Source organism: Xyrauchen texanus, chromosome 18 (genome assembly GCF_025860055.1).
Source record: "Xyrauchen texanus isolate HMW12.3.18 chromosome 18, RBS_HiC_50CHRs, whole genome shotgun sequence".
In the NCBI taxonomy this organism is placed as follows: Eukaryota; Metazoa; Chordata; class Actinopteri; order Cypriniformes; family Catostomidae; genus Xyrauchen; species Xyrauchen texanus.
Window position 1 is genome coordinate 11,237,309 of NC_068293.1, and position 24,151 is coordinate 11,261,459.

General features: G+C 39.3%; 1 protein-coding gene across 1 annotated transcript in view; it reads right to left on the bottom strand.

Moving 5' to 3' along the window:
- LOC127658568 (collagen alpha-2(IV) chain-like) overlaps positions 1–24,151 on the bottom strand; it is a 165,951-nt gene that overhangs the window by 31,779 nt on the left and 110,021 nt on the right. Inside the window, exons 5-25 of the mRNA XM_052147928.1 lie at positions 21,353–21,487; positions 20,813–20,857; positions 20,256–20,372; positions 20,057–20,125; positions 18,269–18,304; positions 18,099–18,152; positions 17,638–17,673; positions 17,442–17,483; positions 17,252–17,320; positions 16,473–16,517; positions 16,255–16,308; positions 16,124–16,159; positions 15,990–16,034; positions 15,819–15,879; positions 15,506–15,613; positions 14,159–14,311; positions 12,601–12,672; positions 12,215–12,366; positions 12,016–12,088; positions 11,425–11,531; positions 599–782 (exon numbers count right to left, since the gene is read on the bottom strand). Coding sequence (XP_052003888.1) covers positions 599–782; positions 11,425–11,531; positions 12,016–12,088; positions 12,215–12,366; positions 12,601–12,672; positions 14,159–14,311; positions 15,506–15,613; positions 15,819–15,879; positions 15,990–16,034; positions 16,124–16,159; positions 16,255–16,308; positions 16,473–16,517; positions 17,252–17,320; positions 17,442–17,483; positions 17,638–17,673; positions 18,099–18,152; positions 18,269–18,304; positions 20,057–20,125; positions 20,256–20,372; positions 20,813–20,857; positions 21,353–21,487 — 1,693 coding nt within the window. The remainder of the gene's footprint in view (positions 1–598; positions 783–11,424; positions 11,532–12,015; positions 12,089–12,214; positions 12,367–12,600; positions 12,673–14,158; positions 14,312–15,505; positions 15,614–15,818; positions 15,880–15,989; positions 16,035–16,123; positions 16,160–16,254; positions 16,309–16,472; positions 16,518–17,251; positions 17,321–17,441; positions 17,484–17,637; positions 17,674–18,098; positions 18,153–18,268; positions 18,305–20,056; positions 20,126–20,255; positions 20,373–20,812; positions 20,858–21,352; positions 21,488–24,151) is intronic.

Genomic DNA, 24,151 nt, shown 5'->3' on the forward strand with positions numbered 1-24,151 from the left:
TTGTTCATTAAAAAAAATAGTTTTCATTATCAGTATTGGTATATTCTCCCAAAGGTTATAATTGTAATCTGAAAATTCAACAGAATGCAATGTATAGTAGGAACTATGCAAAAGAAAGAACTATAATGTAATTTAAAGAAGTTTTTTATTTATTTTTTTTTTTTTAAATGTATGCACTATTTCTACGTCACTATTCAAATTTAAGCAAATCTGCAACATTGGCCATTGACCAATTACCATATACACCAATGACTCTTTTGTACAAAAGGTCAGATTTTCTTGCTTCCACTGAACCCCACAAGATGCTCTTTGCAACACTCTTATATCATGCTGGTAAAACAATAGGTATAAAGTTGCTTTTGCACAAACATATGGAGTTTATCATGCCAGATTGAGTGCATGCTGTCATTAAAGCAAAAGGGGGGACAAACCAAATAATAATAATAATAATATTTTGAAATTCATTAATATTCTAATTTTAAATTTTTACTAAAAAAGTTTTGCTGATATAATTTGTGGTGGAAAAAAAGAATTGAATTTGAAAAATAAAAAGGAAAGATTAGAACATATTGAGAGGAATCTCAGTATATTTTCATACCTGATGCGCCAGGCAACCCTGGATTTCCATCAATACCAATTCTTCCTTCATCTCCAGGAAGGCCCTTTGTACCTTTGGTTGCTCCGAGAACGTGACCAGGTTCCCCAGCTGGGCCTGTTAAACCTGGGAGACCCGGCCATCCCAGGTAGCCCTTCTCTCCAGGCTCCCCTACTGGACCTTCTCCCTGCATGAATACGAGGGGGGTGGGGGTTGATTATAACATGTGATTTATTTTTTATTCACACAAAATCCTCATATTTTTCTGCTGGAAATTAATATAAATATGTGAGAAAAGGAAAGAACAAATATGTATTTTTATTTCTTTATGAGTTCTGCGTCCGTTGCAGTTGTGACAAAAGTGGAATTTTAACTGAGTGAATGCAGTGTGATGTTGTATGTTGGCGTGAAAGTTGGCCTGTGAAGTGGGACTGCTAATTTATCTTCTTTGTTCGAATGTTTGGCCGGAGCAGGCATGATTATGCAACTTTGAACATATACAACAATTAATAGCTGCATTTTCGAACTCATGCAGGTATGGTTATGCATTTTGATGTGTTTTTGTGATTTCTTGGTCATGTGTGTTCTAAATCTAATTGGTTATATATATATATATATATATATATATATATATATATATATATATATATATATAAATGCTGGAAACGTGGATGATTGAAGAGGTGCATTATATGAGTTTAATTGAATAATAAGTGTGTGATGTATTACATACTCATATAGTTCTTTCATATTCACTGACTGTCAACTGCATTAAGTGAAGTCTTCTATATATAAGACATTTTCTGCATATATGGCAATACTGCATCTGATGTGATATTAGTTGTATTATTACTATTTTCTTTATATTATTTATTATTGTAAATTAGATTGTCTGTATATTGTGAACTCGCGTCAGTCCGCGGGAGGTCTGAGTGGAGCGAGGAGCAGGATTTAGTATACAACTTTGAACGTATACAATAATTAATTGCTGCATTTTCCAACTCATGCAGATTACTCATCAAGGATAAAAGAACCATTGAACCAGCAAATTGACTCCAGTCATTATTCAACATCACACCACACAACACAGAGGGGGGGGGGGTGCAATTGTAGCTGGTTAGCATGGTCGAGTTAGCCCCTGCTGGAATATGGAATAAATATACTTTTATGGTGGGAAAAAATAATATTTCTTAAGGATGGATAGCATAACACAATGATTTTATATGTACTAGGCAGCACTTAGCGACTTGAAATTGCTACAGACAAAAATTGGGCATAACACACCAAATTACTTACTACTCGACTGTCAAGTCGATCCGATCTGATCACAAAGTCACGCAGAAACACGAGTCCTTCCAATCTATCCAATCTATATCTTTCTATAATTTCGCAGATAGCCTTACCCATCCATCACACAGACATGATTTTGGTTGTGTGTAGCCTCCTGTTCGCAAGGAAAGTGTGAGACGGCTATCTGCAGTTGGACATTCTGTTTAGACTATTCAGTGTACAGATTTGTTGTCCTTTTTTCTGTTGTAGAGATGGATAAAGACTATGGCTCCCCCCTCAGCACTCTCAAGAGGAGGAGGCAGCTGACTGCTTATAAGCTTAGGTTCATAGAAGACGAGGATGTGGCTCATGAGGGCATGAGCTCACAGGAGGAAGATCTACTGGACCAGGAACTACTGCAGGAAGACCCAGACCATGAGGAGATGGAGGGTGAGATGGGACCTGATCCCCAGCCAATACCATCAACTGTGTATGCATGAATGTGTATGTATTTTTTGTTTCTATTTCTCATATGACTGATACTCACAGTAACACTAACAGTTACTCTTATTATTTTGGGTATGGCTAGCCATTCTCGCACAGGTCCAAAGTCAGCGAGAAGGCATAAATGCTTCCCTGACACTGTTTCTTAACCCTCAAATGCTGACATTGATTCACAGGCACCAAAACCTCTACCATTTAAGCCTAGCCATCCATTAGTATTGACTTAGGGGCCGTTTACATGACAACATTTTCACCTAAAAACTGAAAACATTTATGCGTTTTGGCTGTTCATTTGTGAAAACGAAAACGCATGTGCACGTGTATTATATGTTCAGTCTATAGGCATGAACTTCGAGAACTTCGTCCTTAACTCCAGGACGAACAGACCAACATGAGATCACAAGTTTGAGTCATCAAATGGTGGCAAGCTTTATAGTCCAGGGTCACTTGTAGTAATAAAGCAACCTCATCGTCCGTCCAGACAAAACTGATTGATGCTTTGCCATCTTCATTGTTTGTATTCACTGCTGAATCTGTGGAAGAATGATTATGTGCGCAGGCGCGTAGTGTTCACAGGTATTGCAGTTATTGAGTATTTAGGAATTTATATATATTCTGTTCCTGCACTCTTTATTAAAAATGCATTTACTGTAGATATTTCGAAAGGTTGATTTTGCTGTGTAATTTGTGTGTAATTCTAATATTCAAATTAAATAAAGTGTGTATTTTATTGAACACATAAAATGTATATTTCAGTGTTTGTGTCCTTCAATTTCAGATGCAATCTCAATTTATTACTACAGGTGCTCAAAAGGAGTATTTGAGGAGTGGTCATGTGAAATGTATCTTAACATTCTAAATGTTTGTTATATTCTGTTTTCCCACTAATCACTAGAATGGTCATAACTTTTAAAACAATAGATTATATTTCTAATCTTTGTGCTATTCTACATTGCCCTCAAAATTATGGATGTTTCATACACTCTGTGGTTGAAAATGCAATTGTCTGATGAACATTTTTGTAAAAATTGCTGTGTGAAATCTTACTGATAAAGGATGATTAGCCTTATATAATCATACATATATTAATATCATTTGAAAGCCATTGTTCAATACCATGTTCAGCCCTTCAATATGGTATATACAGTTCAGGTGTGTGATGTTATTTGAATATTAATGTAATATGGATAAGAATATCATATTCTGGCACAGAATGGAATTTTGGGCTCAGGCCTTAAAGGGTTAACCAGCATGAAATTCCCATGGTTAATGCTGTGTAAGATTATATATGCAGAAGAATTGAAACAACATATATCTGGATCTAGGAAAAACCCAGCCTTTCAGTTTGGAATGTGTCAACATCACAGGCCTTCACAAGAACCCCCACACAGTTACACATTACCACAGTTCAAAGTGATTTTCAGCATTATCTAGCAAGGCTAGATTAAGATGAAATGTATTAGAGTTTTGCAAATCTGTTGGTTCTAGATAATGTTGAAAATCACTTTGAACTGTAGTAATCCTACAAGAAAATGCTTGGGAAGGAGGAAGGTCAGTAACAAAGTCTACACCAATGTGGGACCAAGGAAGGTGTGGAATCGGAAGAGGTACAAGCTTATCTGGAGATGTCGAGGTGCCTTTGCCATGGCATTGTTAGAGCAGGAACGGACAAAACCGATAATGTCCCAGACTTGATGAGGCCACCAGTACTTGTTCCTGAGTAGATCAAGTGTATGGGAGATTCCAGGGTGTCCAGATCAAGGAGAAGTGTGGAGCCACTTAAGGAGTGCTGTGCGGCGTGCAGAGGGAACGTAGGTTGAACCAGGTGGACAGGCTGCTGGCACTGGTTCCAAGGAAGCTGCCTGGGTGATTCATTGGTCAATGTCCCAATGTAGGGGGCTGACAAAGAGTGAAGGAGGGAGTATGGGTTCTGGTGATGATGTGGAATGGTCAGAGGAATGCAACTGGGAAAGGGCGTCAGCTTTAATATTTTTGTAATCGGGGCAATAGGTGACTGTAAAGTGAAAATGTGAAAAGTGAAAACAGTGCCCATCTTGCTTGATGCTGATTTAGATTTAATATTCGAGTTTGCGATGGTCGGTTATAACAGTAAAGGGGTGATGAGTGCCCTCCAGCCAGTGGCGCCACTCTTCGAGTGCCAGCTTAATGGTCAGTAGTTCTCTGTTTCCGACGTCATAGTTTGTTTCAGCTGGAGAAAGTTTCTTTGAATAGAAAGCACAAGGTAACAGTTTGGGAGGATTACCTTGATGCTGGGAAAGTACTGCCTCCACCCCTCAGGTTGAAGCATCTACCTTGACGACAAAGGGAAGGTCAGGGTTGGGATGTCTGAGAATGGGTGCTGACGTAAAGGAAGTCTTTAGAGGCTTGTGGAGACCAAGAGAGGGTTTTGGGTTTGCCTTTTATTAGGCTGGTGAGAGGAGCAACCACAGTGCTGAAGTTCCGGATAAATCTCTGATAGAAGTTGGCAAAACCAAGGAACCTCTGTAACTCCTTAACAGTGGTAGGTGGCGGCCAGGTTGTTACAACCTGCACCTTGAAAGTGTCCATCTGAACTCCACTAAAACGGATGATGTACCCCAGAAATTGAATGGAGGACTGGTGGAAGAGGCATTTTTCGGCCTTCAGGTACAGACTGTGTTCCTGTAGGCATTGTAGCACAAATCTTATATGGTGGATGTGTTCACTTAAGGATGTCGAGTAGATGAGTACAGTATATCGTCAATGTAAACCTGGACAAAACAGTGGAGTACGTCACAGAAGATCTTATTCATGTAAGACTGGAAAACTGATGAGGCATTGACCAGGCCATACGGCATCAGCTCCTCCTCCAGACAGAACCAGTAAATAAGCTTTACCCATTCTCTCAGTCATCTGCAAACCTATCGGCTTTTACCAGCAGCCTGGGAGGACGAACAGGACAGGTGGATATGTGGTTATTGGCCACTCCATAATAGAGGCAAAGGTTGTTGATTATCTGCCTCCATTGCTCAATCGGTGTCAGGTGGGTTGTGTCTAGTTCCATTGGCTCCTCCTCCTCAGTCTTTGTTATGGGCAGTGGCGGGGCTGAATAGTCGCGGTCTGTCGAGCACTGTTTTAGACGGCAATCCACACGTAGAGAGATCTGAATGAGGGAGTCCAATCCACAAGTCATCCACTCCAGCTAGGTGCATTTGAAGAGACTTGTTTATACCCTGGCAGTAGAGATTAATCAGCGCTGGCTTATTCCAGTGACTGGAGGAGGCAAGTGTGTGGAAGCACAGGGTGTAATCAGCAACAGATAGCTTGCCTTGATGGAAAAAGCTTAGTTGTTCACTAGCAAAGGAGCTTCCAATAGCGGTCTCAAAAACCTCATGGAAATGGGCTGTGAAGGCATCGATGGACTCCCTGTTTCCAGATGGCATGTCCCCATTGTAGAGCCTTCCCGGAGAGGAGAGAAATAATGTACGCTATCATAGAGCAATCCATGGAGAAGTGTTGGGGTTGCAATTCAAAGGCCAGCGAACATTGAAGGAGGAAGCCGCTGCACGTCTCAGCATCGCCAGAGAAACGCTTTCGTGGGGCCAGAGGGCAGAATTGACCAGGAAACAGAGCGACCGCAGGAGGATAGTCAGAGACTGGCGCTACCGGGGCTGAAGCGAAGTCTGGTGCAGGAGAACATGCTGCGACAGTCGAGGTAAGTGATAGTTTCTCCAGTCTACGTTGAATGTCATGAAGCACCTCATCATGTTGTGTTATCTGTTGTTCATGTTCACAAAAATGCTCCATGGCTGACGCCGATCCTGCTGGGTTCATGTTTAATGGTCAGGTCTTGTTACGAAGCAGAGACAAGGAGTTGAACCCAGATGCAGTTTATTGTACAACTCAGGAAAAACCACAGATTAAATCGGATTCTTGGTAAAAAAAGATATACGATAAAAACTGGTAAATAGCTCATGAAACTAGGATTCAAGGGAGAGCTGAACACACTAGAAACGTGTCCAAACAAGACTAGATAAAGACTGAGGGAAAGTGGTGAAAATTTATAGTGTCCTGGTTGATGGTTTAATGGGGAGCAGGTGGAAGTAATTAATAATCAGGAGAGTGAGAGGAGTTTGGAGGAGCAGAGGCTGACAAGGTCATGAAAGCTGGTGGATCAGCACACAAAAAAAACTTAAGCTGGTGACCAGCAATGCTGGATTTATTTAGCAGGGTATGTTAAACTGGGTGGGAAGACATGGTCAATATGACCTTTACAGTGACTGGAATGCATGTTTGAGGAGAGTGCCGTTAAAAGTTGAACTCCACTAGAGTGCTTCTTTGACATCTCTGTTTTACCTTTGCAGTCAAGTTACATTTGATGCTTATAACATGACTTCAGATTTGAGTCCTGGAGTCCATCATACACTATGAGATTTCCACTGTAGTCATGCATATTTGTCTTAACCCTTCTGTTAGGTTTAAAAATAATAACATCTGTGATGTTCAGGTCAAAGATTACCCATATAGAGTTCAATAGATTTATAGTAGATTTACAGCAAACTCATCTATAAATTATGAACATGAAAACTGGCATAGGTTTACCTGCATGTTTTCACACTGAACACAGGCTTACATAGTATCTTTTTAACAGGAATGAGCGCCACCTATATGTCAGTTGTGGAACTACTCGTGTGTAGATGGTGTGTGTAATGTCTGAAAATGTTATTCCTATAGAGCTGTGCATAGTATATTTGATACATGATTTATTAAAGCCTTTACATAAGGACTTGGCAACATTTTTGACATGGAGTGTCATTTTTTATTTTCCTGGTCAATGGCTATGGAAATAAAGTTTTTGGATTGCCGTTGCTGACGTGCCAGTGATTACCCCTCTGGCATGGACGAGCTCTGACCTTCTGAAAGAGTGGGCTGCCTTGTCTCGTGCAGCGGTTCTGATGCTGGGGATTATGTCATGTCTCTCGCTGCATAGGGCGAGTGGCCATTGGATGATGCTGCCACTCCTCCCCCCAGCGAGGGAGAGGAACGTGCATGCAACACTGACAGGGAGATGCTCCTTATCCTTACAAGGGTGGTTGAAGAGCTTCACCTCAACTGGTCTCCCTCAGAGGAACCTGAACAGTCTCACCTCAATTAATTATTCCTGCAGTCTGGACACAATCAAAAGACAGCATCCCACAAATCTTCCCCATTCTTCCCTGAAGTTCATAATGAACTATCTAAGTCCTGGTGTGCACCCTTATTGGTGTGCTCACGCAGTGATGCCACCCTCCTTAATGTGGATCATAGGGAAGAAAATGGTTATGCCTAATTACCGCCTGTGGAGGAGGCAGTAGTGGCACACCTCTGCCCAGCGAGTAACGTCGTCCTCCTTCGTCCTCCCTGACCTTGCACAGCACCTGTGCAAGTAGGCTCACTGGGGGAAATGCGTAATTGCGCAGCCCCCGGGGGCAGCTGTGTACCAGCGCGTCTGTCCTGAGGGGAGCCTCTGACAAGGAGTACCAGAGCGGGCAGTGGGAGTTCTCCTGGGAAGCAAACAGGTCTAGCTGTGCTTTGTCAAATTGGTTCCAAATCAGCTGGACCATCTGGGGTTGGATCATCTCAGGATCGCTTGGGAGCCTTTCGGGTCCCTGAAGGTGTTCGTGAGACAGGGGCGTCAGCCTGCGGTGAGCTCTACGCTGGGGCCAAGAGCTGGGCCTGGGTTGGGGTGGAGCTGCCTGAGCTTTTGCAGCCACAGGGGGACGCCCTCGGTGAACAGACGGGGTGCGTGCTCTTGAGCGACAAGGAGGCATGATGTGTTGAATGGCCTCTGTCTGTTTCTTCACCGCTGAAAACCACTGGGCAAGGTCCTCAGCGTCGTCGCCGAATAGGCTGAGCTGGGAGATGGGGCGTTGAGAAAGTGAGCTTCGTCAGTATCCCTCATTTCTACCAGGTACAGCCACAGATGTCGTTCCTGGACCACAAGGGTGGCCATTGCCTGTCCGAGTGCCCGTGCTGTGACATTCTTGGCCCGGGGGATCAGTTGCTGAGCGCAGTTCATGCAGCACATCAGGATCAGGACTACCCAAGTGCAGTTCTTTAAGTGCAGTGCCTTGGTCTGGTGGGTTTTGCAGGAGGGCCATGGCATGTAGAACGTCGGTGGCCTGTCCGGTAGCTCTGTAGGCTTTGGACGCCAGGAATGACGTCGTCCTATTGGCCTTGGCAGGGAGAACCGTGCAATCCCATCAGGTGATAGTGTTTTGTGGGCACAGGCGCACTGTAAGTGCTTTATCCACTTGGGGGACCTCTGTGTACCCGTGGGCCGCCCCACCGTCGAGGGTAGGGCTCGGTTTTGGGCAGTAAAAGGTGCCCTTCTTGACTTTGTCAGCTCGTCATGCACTTCTGGGAAGAAAGGGACCGGGGGGGTTTATGGGCGTGGCTGTAAGCGGTGCCCTGACCCGTGGAACCTATTGTCAAGCCGTGAGGGCAGAGGGGAGTTCCGGTCCAGCCCAATGCTCATGGTGGCCCGGGAAAGCATGCCGGGCATCTGCGCATCAGGCTTAGACTGGGCGAGCAGACCTGAAGGTGGCGGCTGAAGTGGCTTTCTCCTGGAGGAAGGAAAGCTGCGATCGCAACGTTGCCATGTTCATGTTCTCGCAATAAGAACATGAACTATTCATAAACGCTGCCTCAGTGTGATCGGAGCCCAGACAAGTGAGGCAGCACCCATGACCGTCAGCAGCAGAGAGATGTCTGTCACATCCAGGAACTACACAAAGGCGGAAAGGCTTCTTTAAAAAGACGCGTCTTTAAAAAGTGTTCAACGCCAATGTGTTACTCTTTTAAAGAAAATACTTTTTTAGAGGGTGTTTGGTCTTTTAGAAGTGCTGTCGACAGCGCCCAGGGGCGTAGACTGCACTGGGGTGCAGAGAAGAGAAAGCCACTGGTAACGTGCCATAAGATCCAACAGCAAAAGCTCTGCAGAGGTGCTTAGTGGAACATTAGTGGAACAGTAGCTTGCTAAACACACATCGGCTCCGAAGAAAAAATCTGAACAGATGGACAATTCCCTCCTTTTATACCCGTATGTCCGGGGGAGGGACATGCAAATTCTGTTCACTAATTTTCATTGGCTTTTTCTCAAAGCTTAGAGGCAACTGAGGCTCTCAGATTAGACCCCTAGTGTCACTTCACTGACACAACGTTGAGTTAGTGACAGAAGGGCAACGCAAAAGAGATTGTGTCTAATTTTCACGCACAAAAAGTGTTTTATTATTTTTTTGTTCCAGAGAATGACTGGTGGACTTTGGCCCATCCTGGATCTGAGACATTTAAAATCATGCACTCATAAAGCGCCCATTCAAAATTATTACTCAGAAACTCATTTTATCGCATGTATGCCCACACGATTGGTTTGCGTCAATAGATCTGAAGGATGCATCCTTTCATATCCAAATTGTACGACATCACAGGATGTTTTAGAGATTCGCGTTCGAGGGAAAAGTGTATCGATTCAAAGTCCTGCCTTTTGGACTGTTTCTGGCTCCTCGCACATTCACAAAGTGCATCGATGACGTACACATCTTGAACTATTGCCTATTAATGGCGTAATCAGTGGCTTTGTTATGCCAGCACAGAGACTTACTGCTTCAGCCATTCTACAGTGTCTCTCTCAGTTCAAACTGGGGAGAACACTTCCACTGAAACTGTTTCAGAAAGCATTGGGATTTATCCATTAGGTGTCTTACACATGAGACCACTTCAGTGCTGGCTGAAGTGCCTTGTGCCATGATGTGCTTGGCGCCAAGGGCGCATGTGCATCACTATATCCTGCCACTCTATAGCTGCTTTAGCAACATGGACAGCTCCTGCGTTTTACCAATGAGGTGTTGCGCTGGGGCAAGTTGTCACGTTGCGCCTAGAGCTATTGGCTGTATTTCTAGCCTTAAAGGCTTTTCAGTCAGAAATAGCAAACTGTCCTGGTTCGCTCAGATAACATAACAGTTGTGGCATATATAAACCACCAAGGTGGAATTCAGGCTTTACCCTCAAACTGTATTGAGGATTTGGGAAATATTCAGCAAAGCAGAAATCGATCTATTTGCCTCAGTGGCGGCATCCTTCCCGTCGACGTTCTCGGGAAGGCACACATGAAAACACATTTACATCACATGTAAACACAGAGAAGGTGCGCAATGGTTAAATCCGTCCATGTAGGACACAAGTAAAAAGTAAATACAAGTTATAAAATTTATATTTTTTTGATTGAATGAAATTAACCAGTATAACATCCTGGATTTTTAAATAAAACTGAAATGTGAATTGTTTGTACATTTTATTCAATGTATAAAGTGTAGTGGACAAATAGAGCAAAAACATTTTTTTCGGAATTGTAAAATACTCTAGAATTAGTCTGGAATCGATTCTTAAAACCAGGAATATTTTAAATTTGGGAAGTTAATCCCAAATTTCTGGAATCGATCAGCCCTAGTAATGAGGGCAATAGGCCATCTGCTAGTGCTATTGCTGCCTAGTGGCATCTTCATGTTAAGGTGATAGCAGGTTTAAAGGTTAATAATATATCGCAACAAACACTAATACTAAATATTTTTTACGATAATTTTTATTTTAGTTCAGTTTTTTCAGAGCCATGAAAATGTATTTTAGTTTAGTTTCAGTTTTCCAAATATGTTTATTTTTATTTCAGTTAATTAAAATGTTTTTTGTTTTTTTTACATTTAGGTCAGTAAGCATCTTATATTTTGCAATTTTTTCAGACTCTGACTTTCCCAATATGTGGCACCATCTCCCGACTAAAAATAGGCTGAAATCAGCGTTGAAGTTGTGTAGTGTAATCCAGCCTTTAATGATCTTTATTTATCTTATAATTTCATTATATGGGTATGATTAAATGCTTTGCAGCTATTATAGACCTCATTGTTAGACATAACTCTGAGATAAGCAGCATTGAAAATTCATTAGGTGAAGAGTGGCACCATATCTATATGTTTATGCATAATACTGTATGTACTCAACAATGCAGTTGCTGCCTTCTGATTAGTGGTATGTTTGGGACTCACAATAGGTCCTTGCAGACCAGGTGAACCATTTTCTCCATTACGCCCAAGCCTCCCCTGCTCTCCTCGGAAACCACTAGTGCCTGGGTCCCCTGGGTCGCCTGGTAATCCTACAATTTACAAGCATAGACAAAATATTATATATTTTTCTCAAGTATACCCTCCTCTGTAATCTATTCTTTTAAAGACAAGTGTGCAATTTCTGTGCCATTAGTGTCACCAAACGGAATTGCAAAAATAATGTTTGCAAACAGGTTTCCAGATCAGTCTCTCTATCATCCATTAGTCAAAAAAACTAAAAAACAAACAAACAAAAAAAACACCTTGCCCCACCCCAAAGTCATGCCATTGTTTGAGACAATGTTGCTGTGTCGGGCAGATCGGCATGCTCAAACAAATAGAGTTATGTTTTGATAGTGGCACAGAGCCACAGTATTAACACTTTTCAGGGAAATCAACCTACAAATGTTTACTTATAGTTGTCTCTGCATTTTAAGCTGGGATGGGAGAAAGCATTTTAGCATTGAAAACACACTAGCAACCTTCAGCTTTCATTTTATTTGTAATTTGTAATATAATGAATGACTATTTCACCTTTCACTGTAGCTATGGTCTGCACTCCTTTTCTCCCCTTGGTTCCAGGCTCCCCTCGAGCACCAGGAAAACCCTCAAAAAATTTAAAACGTGATTGCAAATGTTTTAAAGAAAGCAAGGAACAGAATTTATTTTTTATCTCATGTGACCTGAACAAGGCATGCCACAGAGCCCAATCAAATGGAATATGTCTACTTACAGGCACACCATCATTGCCTCTGGGTCCTGGGTCACCTTGATCACCCTGCTGACCCCACTCGCCCACCATGCCAGAGTCACCAAGCTCACCAGAGTCGCCCGGAGCACCAGGTGGGGAAGATTTTATCTGGCATTCACAAAGCCCATGGTCACCTGGTAAAATTATAAAAACATATAGAAAGGGCAGCAGCATTAGCAAAGTCTGACACATCAACACATACAAAACATGAAACAATATATGTGCCCAGAGAAGAAAAAAATGATACATTTTAATGCTCTGAAAAATACATTGTTTTAAAAATTTAAACATGACCATAAAACTAGTAGTTACGGGGAACATTAACATCTGCACTCATTGCTTAAGCAAACTTGTTGGCAATATCATACCCTTTGGTCCCTTTTTCCCAGCATTCCCTGGATGTCCACGAGGTCCTGGTGCACCTTTGAAATAGTCTTCCACTGCATCAAGACATAATAGTAGTCAGTGATAAAGACCTCAGCACTTTTTCATTCAGTAGTTTTCAGAATTACTTCTTGTGGATACTTTAAGTGGATCAATTGGAAAAGTTAACACTTATGATTTCCTCATTGTATCTAATAAACATACACAATATACAGAATGTCAACATTGTTTTAATAACATGCTTGATTAGCATATTGATTCACATTTTCTGAAGGCACCAGAAACATTTATGATTTAGAAAACACAGCTGATGTATGTAAAAGGTTGGTGTGCCTTTTAGAATTGAATTGTGAATGCCTTTTAAATTCAATTTCAATGCTAAACTTGAATGGAATTTCTCTGAATTCCAAATTAATAAGTTTGTCTCGGTTATTTAACTGTAACCCCTGTTCCTTGATAAAAGCAGAACGAGATGCTGTGTTGATTTAGCGCTTTGGAAACATCTTTAGGTGTGACCAGCTGTAAATATGTGTGCAACACGTCAATGAAATTGACTAGAATTTATAGCCTCTGCTGATGACATCATCGGATGCACCTGTAGCAGGGCTATAAATAGATGCGTCACAGGTGCATCATCAGTAATTTTGTCTGAAGAGCAGTCCTGGGACATCCCAGTGTGGCAATGAAGCGCAGCATCTCGTTCTGCTTTTATCAGGTAACAGAGGTTACAGTAAAGTAACCCGAGATGTTCCCTATCAAAAAGCTACACTTTGATGCTGCGCTGATTTAGCGCTTTGGGAACGAGAATACCCACGCCGCCACACTGTGGATGTCCGGACCCCTTACGGTTGTGTAGTTGTGCTCACAAGAGCGCGAGAGGTCTCAGACATGAGCTTGTGATGTTGACTCAAGGACATAATGGAGAGAGCGAGCGATAGGGACGGACCCGTTTCTCGCTCCTCAGCCAGATCTATGCGAGAGCTCCACGATGAAAGAGTGGGCCCTGGCTCCTGAAAGTAAACAAGACGAGTGTAAAGCATTTAGACTTGAAACAGATCGCAATGCTCGCACCCGCCCCAACGCAAGAGCAGCATGCTCTTCCCCCAAACACACAAAACAAAACTGGTGTGTGTCCATTTCAGCCATAGAGCGTAAACATGGGAACACACACCGCTTTCTTTGTTTATCAGTCATTCTTTTTATTTATTTATTTTTTAAAGAAAAGAGAAAGAGAAAGGTTTCTGCGCACTGCCTAACAATTCTAACTCCTAACAGACAAAATGACGATGCTCCTGTGACGCATCTATTTATAGGCCTGCTACAGGTGCATCCAATGATGTCATCAGCAGAGACTTGTTGCACACATATTCACAGCTGGTCCCACCTAAAGATGTTCCCAAAGCACTTAATCAGTGCAGCATCAAAGTGTAGCTTTTTGATAGGGAACCTCTACCTGTGATTCAAATTCCAACTCCAAACATGAAGCAATCTTTAAATTCTGAATTTGCCCAATCCTTGAGTGTAATTAATTAACACACTTACCTGATCCCTTGGGTCCAGGTGGTCCATGAACTCCAGGCTGCCCATCAAAGCCAGGTGGGCCGGGCTGAGCGGCAGGTTTACCAGGTTCTCCAGCTTCACCTTTCTTTCCCTTTGTTCCTCTTGGTCCCTCTGGGCCCCACAGATCAAATGTCCCTTGCGAAAAAGAAGTACACTTGTTTTCAGTGTGAAGTTGAAATTCTAAAAGTACTTTGTTTTTTGTATTCTACTTACAGGTAATACAATTTTAATGAATATAAAGGATACTTCAGATAACTTAAGGTAATAATACACTTTCATGAGAATGTGTCTTAACATGTTTAAGTACACTTTTTAATGTCAACCTCAGAATATTCTCTTGAAAGTACATTTGATTTAAAATGACAAAAAATTAATTATTAATAATGCTTTACTGTAGTTGAAAGAAGTACGGTGTAGAATTGATTGGATTGACTGAACATATTAAATCACATTTAAACAAAAGTGTACTTGATGTTAATGTTAGTGTGTTACTAGAAATTACATTTAAAGGTTTTTCCTCATTAAAAAGGTTTTCCTCCTAAAGAATCAAACATTTGAAACATTTGTATGAAATCATGACCACACACACACACACACACACACACACACACACACACACATGAAGTGAAGACTTCATATCAGTAACCTTAAAGAAACTGTTTTATTCCACATGAAGAGGGTGGCCATGTTAGGATCACATGACCAGCCAATATACTACTTGATTAATCTCAGTAACCACACTTTTATTGGACATGTTCACTCATGTAATAAACTAATCATGGCTGACTGTGAATAGTGTATTTCTTCAATGGCATCAGTAACTGAAATCTATTTCATTTAAATGATGCTGCATCCAAGTCCAAGACAACATATTAAATGTACTGTGTGTATCTTTAAAGTCAATGCACATTCAAATAGTATTCAGTATGCTTTCAATTCAGTTTAGTTCTTCGGTCATAAGCTATCATATGACTTCAGAAGACTTGGAATACAATGGAATAAATATAGTGTAAAGGTATTTTATGGTGCTTTATTTAAATCAAACCACACAATGCATGACTTACTGCTTAATTTTCTGTTCCAAGACAATTTTCTGTAAAGCTGCTTTGAAACGATCTGCGCTTTACAAATAAAAATGACTTGACTCGACTTGCTTTTTGACCTGTCTGGATTTTGAACACCCAGGGTCATTGTATTGTGTCAACATTCTAGTAAACCTGTTTTGTTTTCCAAGGAAGAAAGTCCTACAGGTTTGGAGTGATGTGACAGCATTTTCATTTGTGGGTGAACTGTTCCTTCCCCATTAGATTAGGGCTACTCATGGAATACCTGTTTGTTCAGAAGCAGGGGGGCCTGGGGGACCTGGCAGTCCTTTAGCACCCATAGGACCAAGATTTCCTATTGGGCCACGTTCTCCTGGAGGTCCTGGAGGACCCACTATATGACCACAACAAAGACAGAGAAAGATGGAGAGTGTATGAAATATTTTGAGAATGTAGAAATAGAGGTTCCCCTGTAAAATTAAAGTTAGATTAGGATTTAGAGGTGAAAACCCCTAAAAAAGGGAGCCAGAAACTGACTTAATCTCAGTGCTATTTAAATTAAGAATAAATACTACACAAAAAGGCATTCTTTATAGTACCCTCTGCATCATAAAATTGGCCTCCTGTGAATATCAGCTCTCCGGGTTCTCCTCTGTCCCCCTATTGAAAGATAAACATTTAGGAATTACAGCATGTGATCCAGACTAAATGGTAAATTATGATTCCAAGCATAAAATAGCACTAAACAAAAACAGGGAAGCATTTATAACCTTGGGGCCAGTATTTCCTGGGAAACCTGGTTGTCCAGTGTCACCCTGAAGGATTAGAGAGAAACATTAAGAAAGGCTTAATGTAGATTAAAACAGAGTATATTTCTGTTAAATTAAGATACAAAATATTATACCCTAGGTCCAGGCCAGCCATTTAATCCTGGGCTTCCCTGAAATTAGTAATAGTAACTGGTTACATTTTTGCATAGACTATTGATGAGTGATTTCAGATTTCAGCACTTAATTGCTTAACAAGGATTCATACCTGCAGCCCCATAAACCCAGTAACACCGTCCTCTCCTTTGACTGACATAGGTTCCTATAATAATCAACAAAGAAAAGATTATCATGCCAGGTAAAACTGCATTGCAGGCAGGGAGTGAACCATTACATTCAGTGTGTTTTTTAGGCTGATCTGCACATGCACATATAAACCTTTATTAAAACCTTATTGTATGTTCACCAAGATTGTATGTCACCTACCACATCTCCCGGTTCTCCTTTATAACCTCTCTCACCTTTTTGACCCTGTTAAAGAAAATCCCAAAAATGTAAGAGATAAAAAATAATGTAGAGACCTCTTCTGATGCTATTAAAAGAGTATTCTGTGTCCAATACATGTTAAGCTCAATCGACAGCATTTGTGGAATAATATTGATTACCACAAAATTGTATTTTGACTTGCCTCTCCTTAAAGCAAAAATCGAGGTTACAGTGAGTCACTTACAATGGAAGTGAATGGAAACCAATTTTTTTTATGTTAAAATACTCACTTTTCCAAAAGTATAGCCACAAGACATGCATGTCAACATGATTGTAGTGTGATAAAATAACTTCTGTATAAAGTTACAATTTCGTTGCCATGACGATGTAATGTCAACAAACCCTAAAACCCTAAAATGACTGTAAAAATGACAATAAAATAACAGTTCAAATAATACATACATTTTAACAGAAGAATTAATGTACAGTAAGTGCTTTTATAAAATTATAAGCTTCATATATCTGCCTTTAAACCCTCCAAAAACATTCACTTCCATTGTACAGTAAGTACCCTACAGTAACCTTGATTTATGCTTTTTTTTTAAAAAAGGACAGACAATTCAAATTCATTTTTGTGGTAATCAATATTATGCCAAAAACGTTGTCGATTTAGCTGAACTTGTATTGAACCCAGAATATTCCTTTAAATAAAATGAACCCCTGTGAGAGCAAGTCAATTTGTAATATTTTCTGAAAATTTATTTCTGAAAAGGTCCTGCCTGCCAATCTGCAGGGGGTGGTCTGGTGTGTGGGAAAAGTCCTGGTTGGCCTGTCTCTCCAACTTCCCCCTGTAATGAGCATATGACATAAGGTTAAGCAAAACCAGTGTAGCCTACAGATCATAATATTTAATAACACATTCTTATCCAAGTCTTGACATTAGTAAAAGTCACAAAACCGTTCTCTCACCGATTCTCCTTTGACTCCTTTTATTATCCTAGTGCTTTCACCCTGTATAGTGGCAACACATGCACAACATAATTTGGAATATGCCTATTTATCTAAGTTACTTACAAGAAACCATATATTGTGCTGTTACAAAAACTTTCAATTTTTCAGGTAAATATGTATATACAAAAATGTAGTTCAATTTTTAACAGCTCACCTTTTGTCCTTTCAAGCCTTTACTACCAGGGGGGCCCTAAAGAAAGACAATACAAGGACAAGGTCAGTTTAAAAACATTTACACTGTGCATTTAAAAACAGTAAGCACATACCAAAGTGCTGCACATTGGCCATAAAAACACTATAATACAATTCAAAATATAAGACCTCTGCCGAAAACCACAACATAGTTGGTCAAGTTTAGCTGGTGAACAACATGCATCTGCTGGATGTTAGACCAGCACTAAACCAGAATAAACCAGCCTAGACCAACATGGGAATTGCATACTGGTTAAAATGGTCTTTCAGTAGGGACCAAAAAGAAATAACCAAGCAACAAAAAACTCTTAAGAAACAACCATCAAACTAGTATATTAATAATATAGATAAGTCAGTTGGAAGAAGAGGTATTAGGTTTAAACTAAAGCAACATGCACAATATAATGTGCATAATTAACTTACCCAAGTACCTAGTCCTCCTGGCAGTCCTCTGCCACCTGGGTTTCCAGTCGGTCCCTGCAAAATTGAAATTAGGTATTTGATGAAACACTTGATTTCCCCACAACTTTTCATTCATGGCAACTTATTTTCTATTACCACAAGACAAAAGGATCAAATAAAGTAAAACTTACAATGAATCCTTGAAGGCCTGGCTGTCCTGGATCTCCCTGTAATGCAACAGAAAATTACGAGACCATATTTGATGTTGCTTGATTTATATGTAATACACAATTTCTGGGAGTCAGTCTGCACCAGTCCACATCCAAGGTACCGGGATGATACAACGAGCACTACTGATGAAGAACTGGATTTGCCAAAGATTGCGATTTACAGTAACGGAACGGCATCAAATCTTTGAAATATGTTTTGTTTCAAGCCTTTAGCAGCAATATGACTAGCTATTAGGGCTGGGCGATATGTCTTAAAAAATGATATCTCAATATTTTTCAGCTTATTGACGAGATTCAATATATATCTCGATAATTATGTATTTGCTCTAAAATGGCTCAAAGGTAATACAAAGGTTTCTCTGTATTAATCCATTTCTGGACACACAATGGTACCAAATAACTTAACTTGTTATTCCCTGACATCCAATCTCCTTCATGTGTCTTTATTCAAATGACACCAGGATACTCAAGCCACTAACATTATATGGATATAACACATAAAAAAAACACAGGGAAAAGTCATATTAAGTGCACTAAATGGAATAAATTCTCTGTTCCTTATCTACCTGAGAACAAACATGTAGATGGCTTCTTTTTATCAGTTACAGTGTCTACATGATTTATTTCTAGTGCTATGAGACTAAATAGAGAGCAAATGGTGACTTCTTCTTTTCAGATTTTTCTCCTGAGAAAAAGACCCCAATAATCCCACATGTGTCTTTTCTAGAATTTCAGAGGAGATCTGAAAAATTTACCAAAAGTGATCGCATTGCTTTAGAAGACATTGTTTTAACCGCTTGAGTCGTATGAATGCCGTTTATGCTGACTGTCTGTGATTTTTGGACCTTCATAAAAGAAATCTCCATTCACTTGCATTTTAAGGACCTACTGAGCTTAGATATTTATCTATTTTTCTTTAAATGTGTTCGGGTGAAGAAAAAAACCCTACACACCTGAGATATCATGAGGGTGAGTAAATAATGAGAGAATTAAAATTTTTGGGTGAACTATCCCTTTAATTTTATAGCTACATACTCTTAATGTTTGGCATAAATTGTCTCATTTGTTTGGCAAAAATTGTCTCTTTTTTATTTCTCAAAAGACTTTTAGGTCTCTTTTAGATATTGAAAGTTGATACATAAATGTAACATAAATGAGAACTCCTTCAAAAGGAAAGTTCATCCAAAAATGAATATTATGTAATCAATTCCTTTCTTCTGTGCAACACAAAATATATTTTTAGGCAGATTGTTCAGCCTTACACCCTGTCTACACTGGACATGAGCGATCTCACATTGTGTTGCAGCCTTAAGGCTGTCTACAGAGGACACATCGAAGTGAACATTCTAAAATGCAAAATAGAACAGGGAATCTGTTTACTGTAGATACAACATTCAGTGTAGACAGCATCATTGATTACAACGTGAAAGACAGCTTTTTTCGCATCGCTCCGTGCTGCATGCACTTAGACAGGCATTCAGTGACCATTCACTTTTATTGTATGAAAAAAAATTATGCAAAAAAGTGAACAATGATTGCGGCCTTCTGTCTAACATCTCATTATGTGTTCTACTGAAGAAAGTAAGTCATATGGGTTTGGAACACATGAGGGTGAAAAAATGATAACAACATTTTAATTTTAGGGTAAACTATCTCTTTAAGTCTCCTGAGATATGAAATAGCAATCCTCTCAGTACTTAACACTGACAGAAACCCTACTGGAGAAACTTTTTTCTGATGGTCTCTCACCCTAAATCTTTCCATATAGACCCACAGCTCCAACGGATCACCCTTCTGCCCCTTCAGTCCTTTGTAGCCCTACAGAGCAACAAACATACAGATAAATGAGTAAATTAAGAGAATGTGATTGATGTAAGAGAGAAAAAATGAATTGTATGCAATGCATTCTCAGTGTCTCCATCACACAGGAATACATGAATGTTCATACTGATATTCCAGGGGCTCCTTCAAATCCTGGAATGCCTGGTGTTCCAGAGTCTCCTCGAGTTCCATTACAGCCGTCAGCTCCAGGTTTTCCACGAGGACCAGATGGCCCCGGGTGACCCTTATAAGAAGAGATCAGCAAAGACTTACTGTTTTACTTTACTTTTATAATGTCTCTGTGAATTGGCTCGACAAGCTCATTTGGCACGACTCTCAAATTGTAATGGAAGAGCCATGTTTGAAGCTGTTAAAAATGCTAATAAACACACGTCTGTGACACACATTTTATATTAATGTGCCAAGTTGCTTGATAAATGTAAACAGCCCACAGTTAGGCTGATGAAATATATTACATGTCAGAATAATTGTTAATTATTAATGATCAAATTTAAACTTTTGACGTTGCCGCTGTTGTATAATCCACTTGCGTCGTGCCTAAGAACCCACCTTACAATGTGGTAAAATTGCTGTAATTGCATACTCATGGCTTCTTGCTTCACTGTAGGTATATGTTACCAGTTTAAAGGATTTCATTTTTTATATATACAAAAATATACTTACCGGAACGCCATCTGCTCCAGAAAACCCTGGAACTCCCTCCATTCCCTAAAGAAATTCAGTAACATCTTAACATGTCACTATCCTCCATAAAGATTATATTTTTTAAACTCTCCCATTCATGCTCTTGAGTATGCTCTAAAAAGGCTGCTAAGGTGTATGTCTTGTCAGTTCACATTAGTGTCTGTTCACTTTAAACACAATCACATTGAAATAAGCATTGTTTGTATTTATTTGTGATAACCTGATGTATGAATTAGGCTGATGAATCGGCTTACATTTGGTTAAATTATCACTGTAGTATGACAATTTTGCTAAATTGGTTGGTTATAGTAGTCGATTTCCTTTTTTTTTTTTTTGAGTAAATAGTGTAAAATGAAGCGTTCATTTAAATTCATCTTATTTTTTATCATTAAATGGCATTACATGTGTCATCTGCCACCCGGCTAAAAAAAATATTTCAGTCAACCCCCAGAATTGACCTATACAACCCATGCAAAATATTTCAAATGTATATACAGTATGTAAGACTGAGATACTCACCACACTTCCTTTTGGACCCATAACACCTCCTTTGCCATGGTCTCCTTTCTCTCCCTTAGGGCCCTGGAGGCCTGGGTCTCCTTGGTGACCATGAGGGCCTGTGAGGCCCTGGGAACCTAGGGGACCAGGCATACCCTGGGGATCAGATACAACAGCGACCAGATTAGATTAAAGTACATACAGCAGAGATTTTAATCAGATGAAGGCACTGAATGTACATTTATCAGGTTTTAGAACATAATTTGCAAATTATATCATAAAAGCATTAGGATAAGTATTTTAACATTTGCAATAATGTGGGACTATGTGACTGATAAACACCTGATGAAGTTCCAGACTGATAAACACACAACAAGGCAGCAGCATACAGAGATACCATACGTTGTGTGATTGATTTTACTGTCAGTTCAGGGTGACCATTGTGCATTGTTGTTATTTCCATTTTAAGATATTTACCTTATGTTTACCCATAAAGATGTATTAATAGTGTAAGTGTAAACTATGACAAGTAAAGGAGACACATACCATTACACTCATCTCATTATATTTAGTAAAGTTTAAGGTGAAAAAAAAAAAAAACACATTTTGAAAATGATTTAATAAAAAAAAAAGATTATTTAATTATACTACATGAACATATCAACAATAAAAAATATGTATAACTTGTGCCAAACTAAAAAGTATTCCCACAGAGCTGGATTTATTTATATATATATATATATATATATATATATATATATATATATATATATATATATATATATATATATATATATATATATATATATACTTTCGTTTAAACGTCATGACCACTAGAGGGCAATCTCTGATAACATATTTCAAGCTCTCGTCATCCAATGCTCTTAAGGCTCTTAACTGCATAAACATTTTAAGTATATGAGAAATTTGGTATGGACCAAACATGCATTTAAGTTGCATTTTTTTATTTTTATTATAGTTATTGATTATCAGATGCATTCATTCATGAGCTGCAACACATCAGTCAAACAGTATTTCATAACCCACCATCTATCTTAAGTTCATCAAAAATAATCCATTTACATGTCTTCACATGTTTTGATATAATCATAATATTAGATATTTAGAATGAGTTAGATAAGTGTGAGAAATAGGCCTCAGATGGAACAATGTGACCTTTTATGCTGATGCTTGCTTATCTGATTTGTAAGTTTTTGGCACTGTATTGAGCACAAAATGTACTTGGCAAGAATGTACTTCTGTAACATAGAAACTTAGAGTGTTTTGTAACTGTACTGAGTCTGAGTCTGTACCTGAGTCTGTATTTGTGGAGCTGTCTAATCACCAGTGATGCAAAGATTGAACAGATACAGTATATTAAACTTTTCACTCAATTCAGAGTAATTTCTAATGGACGCTGTGCAGACAGGTTTGGGTCAGTAATTTTTTTCTTTATCATTATCAAGTGGATCATTGTGATTGGACTCGTTTGTTTATGTCTTGACGGGGAAGAACTAAATTCCATTAAACAAACCCCTGTTACACTCTGATCAAATGCATTGATAAACAGACACCCTGCTGTCTTTTGTATATGTCAAACCCTTTGGCTTAATCCACACTCTGTACTATACACACACTACCAGATCTGAGATCATGTTAAGAATGAGGCAAGAGAACATGAAGGATTTGCTTTATGAAAGAAAATACTATGATGGCATTCACACAAAGCATGTACATGTCAACAGAGCATAAAAAAAAACATCCAAGATTAAAAGAGGCATCTGGGTAGTGCTTTTTTTTTTTTGACATGCAAGAAAGAGACAGATTTGCATGATAAGTATGGGGCCGCCCTCTTCACTGTCTGCGACCTATGAATGTGACGGTTACAGTTCGCCCCCTGGTGGCAGTAACAATGTACTTTTAATTTATTCTCAAAATATTAATTGTTGTCAGATCACAAAATCTTATATAATCCATTAAGACACAAAGGGACCTTAATTTAAGGAACATTGATTAATGATAAAAATTAAGCTTTGAGGAAAGTTAGTGAGTTTGATTCTTTTGTGCTTCTGTTTCTACTTATATTTTTTTTTATTGTATGCAAATTGTATGTTTGAGTTGACAACTTAAAAAGGTCCTAACGAGAATTTTTTTTATACCCGTCCATTTTTCAGAAGTAGCAGATGTTTATTATAAACATGATTAATAATTCTCACTTTAAGCTCATAGTTTTCATAGGAATAAATCACATCCAAATAACTTATAATCAATCTCCACCATTCCTTCTTCTACAGTATAACATCCATTCAGACAGATAAAGTGGTCCTAATGTGATTAACTAAAAACTGAACCAAATGCTACATGTTAGCCAAGAACAAATATCTTATTTTAATGTTTAGTTTTTGAAAAGAGGGTCACACAACACACAGAGGTCTTAAGGTCCTCATCAGTCAAACAGACGTGAAGCATGTGCATGAGGTGTTCTCTTGCTCCCGAAGTCTCTTGACCTTGGACCTCAGAGACAAGGGCTAGCTACTGTTTAAATAAGTGTGAGACACTGGTGGTGTCCGAAACATGAGCATTCTTTCTACTAAGATGCCTTTATCTCATCTTTATTTGAAGTAGGACATTTATGCATAGGCAGCATTTTTCAGGACACTAGGTATTTTGAGTCAATCACCTGAAATCATATGACCTGTGTTAAGATGCGCCCAAAATGTGCATAAAAATAGCTTGAGGTGGATTATTTTTATTTGATAAGAAAAAATGTGCATAAACTGCAATGGAAACACATTTACCGAATACGTTCCTATTGCATTT